The sequence below is a fragment of the Castor canadensis genome, chromosome 1, assembly GCF_047511655.1.
Source record: "Castor canadensis chromosome 1, mCasCan1.hap1v2, whole genome shotgun sequence".
NCBI lineage: Eukaryota > Metazoa > Chordata > Mammalia > Rodentia > Castoridae > Castor > Castor canadensis.
Genome location: NC_133386.1, coordinates 20,568,918 through 20,581,578, shown reverse-complemented (window position 1 = coordinate 20,581,578; position 12,661 = coordinate 20,568,918). Strand labels below are relative to the sequence as shown.

General features: G+C 37.0%; 1 protein-coding gene across 8 annotated transcripts in view; it reads left to right on the top strand.

The window, feature by feature from the left end:
- The window catches only part of Utrn (utrophin), a 521,188-nt gene that overhangs the window by 425,762 nt on the left and 82,765 nt on the right, over positions 1-12,661 (top strand). For all 8 annotated transcript variants that reach the window (XM_074072723.1, XM_074072717.1, XM_074072708.1 and 5 more), the window contains one exon: positions 1,669-1,729. In XM_074072723.1, coding sequence (XP_073928824.1) covers positions 1,669-1,729 — 61 coding nt within the window. The remainder of the gene's footprint in view (positions 1-1,668; positions 1,730-12,661) is intronic.

The following is a 12,661-nucleotide window of genomic DNA, read 5'->3' as shown; positions in this document are numbered from 1 at the left end:
TGAACAAAATCCCTATTAGTAAAATTAGTAATTGTTATCCTTTGCTGCTTAGAATCTTTGGCTCTATTTTATTCCTTGGACTTTAGCTATGGATATAAAATAAGCCAATGTAATTAGGAACAAAATAAAAACTGACCTATGAGCCTAGTGCCAACACTGAAATGAGGTTGGCTCTAATGAAAAATTTAATATACCTAGCTCCTCATTTTCATCCCCCACATCCCTTCTCCTTCTTTCTCCCTCCTTCTCCTCCTCCTCCCCCTCCCCCCACCCTCCTCCCCCTTCTTCTGGTTGTAGTACTGGGGCTTGAATTCAAGCTCAAGGTTGAAAGGCAAGCTCTACTGCTTGAGCAGCACCTCCAGCCCTTTTGTTTTCTTTTTTAAGATAGGGTCTCATGCTTTTACCTGGGCCAGCTTGGACAGTGACCTTCCTATCTCCATTTCCTGAGTAGCTAGGATTTCACTTCTGGACCACCAAGCTGGGCTTCGTCCTCTGTTTCTGCTTTCCTGGATGCAGTGGGAGAAAGGGGTACTTGTATTTGATGAAGAGAGAAAGAATTTTTGAGTAGAAAACTTTCTGAACTAGTATTCCTAGACCTGAAGTCAAATCTGAGCTCTGCATTTATTTACTAGCTATCACTTTTGGGGAAGTTACTTTATCTGTGTACTTAATTTCTTCTCCAATGAACAAAACTTTATGTGTATTTTGCTGACTTTTAAAGCAAAAGATATATTTGAAAACGCTTAGTAAAGTTTAGAATGCTATATGTTTGTAAGATATCAATCTAATATGAAATTCAGAAAGAAGTCATCAGTGGCAAGAATACATGAAGGCCTATTGATATTTGCAAAAGTTTGAGTTTGCTTATTAGTTCATTTAGCAAAATTCCCTCATAGCTTTCAGTTTACATGTGGTACTCTTCTTAAGTCTTAAAATAATTGGTTTAATGTAGTAATAACATATTTTTGCAAGTAAGGAATAACTGAAATTATAAAAAAGTAAGTACATCAATAAAAAAACCTAAGATTTTTAATAATTTCTCCTGCACAAGCAGGAAGCTGTGTGTTTTGTCTATTTCAAATGAAAATAGGTTCCCGGGATTCTTCTGCCCAGGTGATTGGCTTGATTCTTTACAACCCTTTGCCCATTTTTATTTTCATTTTTCTGGCTTAATTTCATATAATTGAATTTGTTTAAGTACCCTCTAAATGTGATTTGTCTGAATATGAGACAAATTAACAAATATTATTTGAATATTGATGCAAAGTAATAAATATTATTAGTGATCTGGAAATTCAGTCTTGAAAAAACTAGTTTTTAATCTGGATATAAAATATATACCAAGCCTAGTTTCCAGATGGTACTAAGTTTTATGTTGTGATGGTTATAAACAATACAACCTGATTTTTTTTAATGGTATTTTTATCAACAGATTCAGTTAGCTCAAATTGGCATTAGAAATTGAACCTGTGTTGTTTTTTCCTCACTTCAAATGAATCTTTAAAACCATTCTGTTTGGCGTAGTACATTTCATAGTAATAGGAATGCAGTTCAAAAGCCAGAACAGGTCTCACTGGATTTGCTATAAAATGTGTTCAGTTGTTTTACATTAAGGTGTGAGGCCTTGGATTTACCAGTGTTTCCAATAATCTCGCTTTGTTTCCTCAGCTTCAGTCCAGCTGCCATGGCAAAGATCCATTTCACATAACAAAGTGCCCTATTACATCAAGTAAGTTGACTTTAATTCTCCCTTGTGATACCAAGAAGATTGATTATTTAAGAGCTCCCCCCATAAGATTTAAAAATAGAATTCAGACCTATTATCTGGAGGAAAAAATGGAGTCAGAATGATAACTATCATTTATTAAGTTTTCCTTGTTTTGGGGAAAGTTTATTTGCATTATTAATTTAGACTCATCACCTGTTTTGGCTCTTCATCATCACGAGTCTTGTTGACTTAGCTTTCCCTCTCTTGGCACCATTTCTCTTCTTATGTGAGAGTCTATAAATTTTGTATCATGTACATAGTTTAATTCTTGGCTTTATCTATGTATCACCACAGGACAAAGTGATAAAATTGTACTTTTTCCATCTCTTGAAGTGTAAGTTAGTAACACCATTGATTTATAATATGTCACATTATAAATCAATGGTGTTACTAATTTACAGCGGTAAGAGTCATGGATGACCTTATTTTATGTGTATGTGAAGTGTGTCATAATTGTGGGGATGCACACCTATCCTCAGGTGGCATCTGTGTCTGAGATGAGCTGTGTGACCTCAGTCAGGTTGGGTAAAGATCTCTGTGCCAAGTTTCCTTTATCATTCCGAAAGGTAACATCTCCAAAACTACACCCTTGCTGATCATTCCCTCTTTCAAGTCTGTTTCTAAAAACTTGGGAAGCCAATGTTAGTGAAATAGCATTGTCTTATGAGTCTCTTCTTATAGTCTAAAATGTAATTTCAGATTTAAAAACCTTTCCACAACATGTAGCAAATATAATAAGCAATATATGTTAGGTTGTCTTGTGAGAATTTCATTCTCTTATGAGAATATTCAGGTGCAATGTCTAGTGTCCTGAGTTGTGATGAATTTATAACAAGGTATTGAAGTAGTTGATCTGTGTCTAATTTGTACAAGTGTAAATGGAAAGAATTCAGAGGGAGGGCAAATTGGCATGTCTTTATTGATACAGATGTGATCATTTAATTCAAATTTAAAACCATTTATTTAGGTGGTACTGTGGCTTGAACTCAGAGTATTGTGCTTACCAGGTAAGCACTCTACCACTTGAGCCATAACTCCAGTCTTTATTTTTTAGTTTATTTTTCAAATAAGAACTCACTATTTTTTTTACCATTGATGGCGTTGAACCAACCCATCTTTGCCTCCCGTGTAGCTGGGATTACAGGTGTGTTCCACCAAACAGTTGGCTCAAATTTAAAACATTTAATAAATATTTTTGCATATTTATTTCAGGTAATAACAAGAATAACTACTAGTAGTAGTAAAGTGGTATAGAAAATTTAATTTGCTTGGGTTCATATCAACTTGAACTAGATTTAAATTTGAGGCAAAATAATGTCCCTCCTTCAAGATGTGCACATCCTGAATCCCTGGAATCTGAATATGTTAGGTTGTATAGCAGAGGAGAATCAGGGTGGCAAATCACTGGACTTTAAATTAGGGAGATTGTCTTGATAGGTTTAATGCAAGCTTGAGGGTCTCTAAAAGTGGAAGAGAAGAGAGGTCAGACTCAGAGATTTAAAGATGCTACGCTGCTGGCTTTATAGATGGAGGAAGAGGACCATGAATTTGGAAATGCAGATAGTCTTGAGAAACTGGGAAGAAAATGAAAGGGGATTCTTCTAGAGCTCCAGTGAGGAACATAGTCCTGTTAAGCTTGATTTTAGTCCATGGAAAACTAATTCATGTACTATACAAAATCTAGAATTCTATGCAAATGAATTAGAATAATTAATTGACTGACTTGGTGAGAGTCCTCTATAATCTGATTTTTTTAAAATGCAAGCTAGATCTTGAGCAGATTTTTATTTTACTGCACAATATCTAAACTGTCATTTATGTTTAGACATTGGTCTTCTATTTGGTTTCGAATTTTAAAAGCCCATCTTCAATGCTAACTCCACTAGTAAAGGAATTTTTTATGCCCACATCAGTTATATGTGACTGAGAATTAAATAGACTAAACAGAATTTCTCTAATTCAGACTGTTTATCATTTTGGTAGGATCCACTTAGATTGTATTCTTGCTCAATCCTAATTCTTCTCATAGATTGGTAGTGTGAAAGTTAGTTTACCTGACGTCTCATTGGCTACACCTATAACCAGCATTTGAAAGAATATATATAATCCAATGGTGGCCAGTAGTTTTAATGATGACGTTTAGCACTACAGCATCCTAACTGTCTTCTATGTCCTAAGTAAAAGATTGGATTTTCTTTTTCCTTCTTTTTTGAAGATTGTATTTGTTTTAATTTTCCAGTTTTCCTTCCTACAATATTACATTGAAAAGAACCTACTTTAGAACATTTTGGGTTTTTTCCTCTCATTTTTTGACATTTTAAAAATTTTTTTTCCGTTAATTTTTTTTATTAAGATCTGTCTGTTATACAGGAGTGATCAATTGTGACAACTCCAAATAGGCTTATATTGCACATTGGTTAGATCACCCCCACCATCTCTTCCCCGTTGACATATATGATTTTAGTTTTAAATGTCTTTAAGACATTCAGATTTTTAGAGCATATTCGTCTGTTCTTATAAAACTTGTTTAACCAGAACCTTTCATTACTTGTTCTGTTGTGCAACTTTATAGTTTATTTCCTCATAAAAATGGAGCATCAAACTTGGGAGATAGAGTTATAAAAGTCAGTATTTTGCATGAAGAATTGTTATGAAAACAAAATTTAATTCCCAAACAAATTAATAAGCAAGCAAATGTTAACTGAAAAGTCCTTTAATCTACACTTCCCTTTGCATAGCTACATAAATGAATAGAAGAAAAATGTTAGAAACCTGTTCAGCTTGATTGTCACCCCACTGGAATTTCCTGGGGCAAATTAGAATGAATTGCAATGGCCAAAAAAATAATAATATTCAAGTAGAAATAGTAGATATTTTCAGTTTTTAAGTATATAGTTTAATATATTATAATATATATATGTGCTGTAATGCTAGGCTACAGCAAGAAAAATTGGAATGGGAATGAGAACAGATTATGTTTATTGCATGTTTTATTCATCTAAGTTAGTTACTTTGTACTTTTATGGCTTCTCAGCGCATTTCTGTCACTCAGCAGTTCGCCATTAATGTTTTGAAATGTATTAGAGTGAATGCATGGTCACTTGTTTCAAAGAATGATAGACTGTAGATCTGAGTTGTAATTGTATACGTGGTGTGAATTCATGTGTTTGTCAGTATCTGTGTTGGTCAGCTTTCCTACACAGTAACAAATGCCTGAGGTAATGGTTTATTTTGGCTCTAATCCCATGGCTATTTGCCCATTTCTAGTGGGCCTGTGGCAAGTTGGAACCATCTGGAAGAGCAGAACAGCTCATCTTATAGCCAGGAAACACAAGCGAGGAAGAGGAAAGGACTTGGGTCCACAGCCCCCTTCAAAGACGCACTCCTCCCACAAACCCCCACCCTTAAAGGTTCCACGCCTGCCCAGTAGCACCACTCCAGGGAGCAAACTTAGACACATAGGCTTTTGGAAAATATTTAAGAGCTAAACTGCAGCAATACCTACAGTTGAAACACATGTTTATATCTGCTGCCTAGAGGAGGACTTTCTGAAATGGATCTACTTATTTTTCTTATAGAATCCAATGGCAGCCCACTATACTGTGAGTTTAAGAAAATTTGACTTGGCTTCTGGTGTCTCTGTGATACACAAAAATCTACCATAAAAACCATATCTCTTTTTAGTCACATATTTGTGTTTTGCACAAATTGTTCATTTCCTCAGCTAAAAGTTAATCTCCAAGAAACTTGGGAGGTAAAAGGAAAGATGGATAAAAGCTTTGTGTTAAACCGTCTTAATATGCCTCATTAATAATGTAAAAATCATTGCTTTTCATTTTGCTCCAGAAAATAATAACAGAACAGTAATAAATAGTTATAATGGCTGATTGTGATGATCACTGACATAAATTACATTTTTTGAATACTCATTTATTTGCCAGCCACTGTGCTAAATCCTGTGCATGGATGGTTTCTTTTAATGATGTCAGAAGCAACATGATGTTTAGGTACTATCATTATCCTCCATTTATAGTAACTAATAAGTACATTAATATATTATTATTACACACATGCAGAGCCTGCTTGAGATAATGCAGCCAGTAAGTGGAAGAACTAGTGTTTAAACCTAGGAACTGTCTCCAGCTCAGGAACTCTTGCCAGCTCTACAGTACTGCCTCCTGGTCCCTGTATTAAGGCAAAGACCTGAAATTCTTAATCACATAGAATGTTGGGTAGGATGAAGGTGTGTATTTAGGAAGGAAAAGAACAGTGGAGGAAGTATGAGCAAACGTCCTTTCTTTCATATTAGAGACTGATTGCCATCAATTATGCACCTATAAAGTGCCAGAAACTATGCACAGCTGTCCGAAGAGATCACCCATGCCTTCTCCAGTATCCCACGCTTCCTTTGTATAGGCTTTTCCTTGGGTTTCTCTGTGTTTGTATGTTTAAGGAAAGTTTACATGGTGGTCTGGGAACTGACCAAGTTGCTTTTCAATAGATAAGACAATGTCATTCTCCTGTCCTGCTGGTCAGACTCTGGCAGGAATTCTGAAAAAAGAAAAGCATAAAGGGAGATTGTAATAAATTGAAGGGGATTTCTGTTGGTGGCTAGATTTCTGTTCATGCGTAAGATGGCCACCAAAGCTGACTCACAGGTTCCATGGGTCTTACACATGGTTGTCTACACATCCAGCCCGTTGCTGAGGCATACTTCTTACCAGGATATAGGAAGGTGAGTTAGTTGGGGTGGTTTTCCTTTCTTCCCCTGTGATGTCTTTTCTAAACCCTAACGGCTTTACTTTTAGCAAGGCTTCCTTTTGGTACAAATAATTACCTTGTCCTTGGGACAGGGCTTCACCATTACAGCTTAACAGTTCTACAATTCTTATTTTTTTCACCAGAACCTGACGTGCATACATTAGTTCTGTATAGAACCCTAGTGTGGTGGGCGTTTTAGTAGCCTCTGATTATGTAGAACCTGCATAACACATTCTCTAAAACTGACATTCCTGAACAGTACAAAGTATTAACCAAAATAAACCAATCCATGTCTATACATATCACTATCTTACATTTCACTCCTTGTTTTAACTCCTGCTTTGAGTAAACCTAAATCAAGGTTTTCCTCAATTTCTTGCATCTCCCTTTATGTTTTTCTTTTCTGTTCTTATGTCCGTGATTGATAACCCAGAACAACGCTTGAGAACCCCTTCTTGCCTTCCAAGGTCACTTCTACTTGCCCTAATCCATTAAATACTGGGGGAAAAGTTTATAGTTACAAATGAAATCTTGGGATGTGTGCTTTCTTTATATCAGTCATACAGTTCATATGCATGTACTAGGTATACTTGTCTTGGTAAACAGGAGAACTGTTTTGTGTGTACGTGGTGCTGGGATGAACCCAGAGCCTTGTATATGCTGGACAAATGCTCTACCACTGAGCTATTCTCCCAGCCCTCAATTTTTTTGTGACAGAGTCTCACTAGGTTGTTCAGGCTGGCCTTGAACTTGCTATATAGCCCAGACTGATCACACACGTAAGATCTTTCTGTCTGTATTTCCCGAGTGCTGGGATTATAGGTGTGTACCATCACTCCAGGCTAACGCACATTTCTTTAGAGGAATTGTGGATACAGCTTAGGCAATGCAGGTGAAATAGTTCTTCTTTAAATAAGAACAGAGGAGAGGCCGCAGTAGGCAATATTCAGCCTAAAGAAAGTCAAAGCCAACAAAGGTGCCCTACCATCTCCGCCAACAACAAAACTAACATACAGTATTTTGTCTTTAAAAGTTACAGAAAACTTATCCCAGAAAAAATAAATCCATAACAAAGGTATAATGAGCAATGAAAGATAAATGCATTTCTTCATCAGTCTTCATTTCTCTTGCCCCCTTGTCAAGTGGAAGAATGCTGATCTTTCATTCTATATTTTTAAGTAGAGAACACTTAGGATACACTTTGAGTCCCAGATGTGAAGCTTATGTTTTTTTACTTTTAGTGATAAAGAAATAAATGGAATGGAAGCATAAGAAAATGTACTAGAGTCTATTTTTCTAAGAAATGGTTTGTGACTCTATCTTCATTGAAAATAAATATTTAAAACTTACTGGGCCAACTCTGCTGATGGGGAGGTAAGAATAAAATTACTTTATGAAAGAATTTAAGCACCTGAGATCATTAAACTTCTGCACTTGGAGGCAGCTTCAGACAAATGAGCATATCTTGGATAACTAGAAAACAGAACAGCAAACAACTTGCCCTGCACAGCCGGCAGCCATCACTGGGAACAAGCACAACTGTCACTGGGAACCCAGTGCATTTACCAGTGTGCTGGCTAATTGAGACAATTCAGGTGGAGTTGGCTTTGTTTTCAAAAGGCAGTTGACTAACAAGACTTTCAACAACATTGCCCTTCCTGTCATTCTTCTGTACACTGCTGGGGCCTCATGGTGAAATTTTGGCTTAGAATCTTGTAGATTACCTAGTACCATTGCATTACAAATAGCACCATCATCCTTATTACAAAGTTTGATTTTTAGGATCAGGGATTCAGTCAATAACAGTCTGTCATATGGTACAGGAAAGTTTGCTAGGGAGCCACTTAGGTAAAAATATATCTGCAGCTTAATTTGTAAAGATTAAATATTTTTAATTTTCATTAATCTCATTTTTAATTTTCAGAAGTACAGAAGTAATAATAATTAAGAATTTCCAATTAAATAGAATTTATCTTTCTGTGCTGACTGTAAAGTAATGCAATAAAAGATTTCATACAACCATATAGAAAAAATTAAAAGTAACTAATTCCTGCTTTAAATACCTATCTATCAATCTACCTGTCTATCTTCTATCTATGTATCTATGTATCTATCTGTCTATCTCCCTATTTATCTATATACATATAGGTATATATAAACAAAAAAGACAATATAGTAAACATTTTTTAAAAAGCTAAAAGATAACAACTTAGCTTTTAAAAGCAAACCAAAAGTATACAATGATAAATTTAACCCTGGGAACATACTCCTTGTGTTAACAGCCTCAGACAGGGCCTACAAGGGTCCCTGGGACCATTGCAACCTCAGATAACATGGAGGAGTATTTACCCCACTTTGAAAATCATGGATGTGGGGTAGGGTTAGGGAGGATGGAAGTTCTGTATGCATTTTAGGCCCAAGTAGAAAGATCCTCAAGGTAGAGGCTCCCTGGATTTACTGAGTTTGTTCATGTTCGTACTTCCATACAATCTTCCAGTGTCTCCAAGTCTCACCTGTCCCTCTGCTCACAACCAGTTTTGGTAATTCATTCTACTACTTCATTTATCAATAAACACAAGCAAGCCTGTCTCATCATTTTATAATCCTTGTTCTATCAATTTTGCCAACAATATTGACATTTTGATTTGGGGCTGTATGGTAGCCTGTGCATATTTGTGTCTTTGTACCAGCTGCTGAAGGTGAAATTACCTTAAATGCTTTTTATAGTCAAATCCAACAGAATCAGAGTTCTTCATTATTTTACTTTGGTCTTCCTGCCTCATGTCTTCATTGTCATGAGGAGATAATGGCATTTATTTAGGAAGAGTCTATACTTTTACAATATCCATTATCAAGTGGGATCATATATTTTATTAAAATTTTGAACAGTTTTTTTTTCTCAAAATGTTGACATTCAAACATTCTTCTTTTCCCTTAAATTTACTACCATGTTTCTGAAAGTATTATCTTGTATTTCCTGCCTTTAAAGACCCAGAAGACAGTAGAAAGTGTTTTTGAAGGATTCATGAAATTGCAGATAATCTGAAGGACATATCAATTACTCCTTAAACACAACATCTTCATCTACGACCCCCTCCTGGCCCCAGCAGCCCCTCGAAACAGGCACATAAGCACCCAAACCCATGCATAGGGTGAGGAGGAACATTATCCTTGGGGACTCTAGTTTATATATTCTGCCGTGAGTGAAAGAAAGATTAAGAAGATTACAAATTCCAAAATAAGCATCTCCTCTTAGACCTTTAAGAAGGTATTACTCAAATAAATTATGTTGGACCAGATTGCCAGAATTTTTTTCACTCTTATATTTTAGTCACCTGAATGTAAAATTGATTAGCTGGGCTCTCTTACTGGATTTCTATATATAACTTTTATATACATATATAAAGTGAATGTCAGCAATGCCTTCATTTTGCCTCAGCTGGCTTCATTTTTTTGAGACTTCTGTTTTTTTCTTAGCACCCCTTACCTTCGAATACACTATGTAACTTACTTAGAAAGTATATCCTCCCATCCTGAGGAGCAGTCATTCCACTTGGCACCATGGAACTAGTTGGAAATTTTCATAAGACCAGTTTGGATGGAGGAAAGAAACTGGAAGCCAAATACATGTGGGCCAAGTAGAGAATGGGACGTGAAGAAATGCATGCAGTACACAACTCAATTGTAAATTTCATTTATGAAGAGGAGGAAAAGGGTGATAGCTAGCAAAAAATGTAGATTCAAGGTAAATGTGTGTTTAAGGGTGGCAGGTCTGTAAAATTTGTATTCTAAGAAGAACAGTCTTAGAGAGAGGGGGGGTTGATAATGCAGCACAAGAGCTTTGAAGGAAAACATTGGGAAGGATTGGCCATTTACAGGATGTTGACAATTTCTTAGTTAAAAAGGAGAGAGGAAGGCAGGCAAAAAGAGGTTATTTGGGAGTAGGAAAATGGAGTCCTAATCTAGTGGTGTTTGGTTTTTCAATGAAGTGTGAGATGAAGCAAAATGATACCATGGTGGGGAAGGAAAGTTACTTTTGGTTTGGGAATGAGAAGGCAGCAAGAAGTTATTGTCTTAGAATTTGGAGAAGTAAGTTTATTAGGGAATGGAGTGCACTTGGCAGCAGTGGGGCATTTGAGGTTTGAAATCAAATATTTAAAGTAAAATCAGTCTGTCTGCTGAGTGCTTTTCTCCAGTTGTATTCATCCACAGCTGCTTAAGATCCAAACAGGCAAGTAATTGAGCCTGGACTTTGCTAGGGGTAAGAGAGAAGCAAGGGAGATGAGGTTATTTGTAATGATTATAATGACAAACTGTGTGCTGAAATTTGGATAGACTCATCAAGAAATATTTAAAAACCTTCATTTTGCAAATATACTTCCATATCAAGAGCTCAGGCTTAAATTACACCATCTGTGTTCAAATCCCATTTCTGCTACATGCATATGACCATAGGCAAATTGTCCAAGCACTGTCTGCCCTAGTCTCCTTTAAGTGTAAAACAGTAATGATTTTGTCACCTAAATCATAGCATTACAACATGGATTGAGTTTACATGTAAAACAAGAGAAGCTTTCACATAGGAACACACAACCCGAGTACTGGAATTACAGTGGTTACCGTAATTAACTTTATACACCTTGACCTAGTGCATTATCTTACATGATGCACAGCAAGGAAGAAATAGTTCTCTTTCTGTGATTGTCTTATCCCAGAGCAAGATAATAGTTGTTTTTCTCACTTTTATATTTTTAATTGACTCACTCACCTTTGGGTTTTTCTCTTGCATTTATAATTGGAATGAAATGATAAATAGCAAATCTAGTTTCAAGCATAAACTTGGATAGGAAGTAACAGCTAAGTGTATTTGGCTATGTGTCAGATTTTTGATAAGCAGATTGCCTTTTGATCAGTTTTTAAGGTTACAGGGGGAAAAAAATGAGACTATTTTAATGAAGACAAATGGGCTTAAAAAAAAAATCTCTTTCTCACAGTGGTCATTTGCCCAGAAATCAGTCTCTTACCTGTTTATCAAAAATACTGGACTTTCCTGTTGGGTCATTGCTTCATTGCCATATTATGGTTCAGTATTTTATTGTTTCACGTGTTGGCACACCAGCTCATAGTATTTGTGTTTTACTTCCAGTGGTTTTCTACATTAGTCTAAATAATAGGTAGAGGTATATACTGCTTCTTAACCTTCCCATACAATGTTCAATTAAAGCCTATAAAATGGAGGGACTGTATATTATCCCAACTGGAAAACTTAAGAGTAAAGAGACTTTTTAAATAATTACACCAAAGCATTTTTAAACTTTTATTGTATTTATTTAAAAAATATTTTTATGTAATGATAAGTAAAAGTCCTTGTCTAACCATCTTTGTGAGGCATCTGTCTGTCTCTCACACAGGTCACACAAGTTACTGGGCAAGAAAGAACAGGGTCCTAAGTCTGAGGTCAAAATAATAGAAAATAAAAGATCTTCCATCTCCAGTGGGGGAATAGATGAGAGGATGGGAGGGCAAGATTAGGTGGAACAGGCAGGGGCAGAGCAGGAACTCCCTACCCCTGCCGGACCCCAGCCCTGCTTGCTTCAAGGCTCTTCCCATTCAAGGTATTTGGCAGGAATTCCCCAGCTCCCCTGAGGAAAGGGGAGGTGGGGGGGCAGGGACTGGGACTGGTCCAGGCTGCTGGGGAAAGAGACATAGATCACCCTTTCCTCCACTCACAGAGGTCACAGGTCATGGCCAGGACAATCTTCAGTTCCTCCGGGGATGGAAGCGTTGCTGCTGGGAGGGATGAGATTGAACTGGTTGCAGGGGAAAGAGAGGAGAGCGGGACCATTAGAACCTGAGCAGTTGTCCCTCCATCAAAGCGTCCATGGGGCTGGAGGATGTGGGGAGGGATGGCCTCCTCAAGGTGTCTCGTGGGGCTGTCAGAAGCATAGGTCAGTGGCTGTTCCCCAGTAAACCCAGCTCAGCTCCTGTTACTCCAGTCTGGCCCTGTCTGCTGTGCTGACCTTACCTCTGCTATGTCGGGAAACAGTCGGGGTCACTGAGAGCTGGGGAGGCAGTGGGGAGGGTGGCTGCTGCATCACAACTGAGCTAGGAACAAGAGAAGCAAAGGACAGA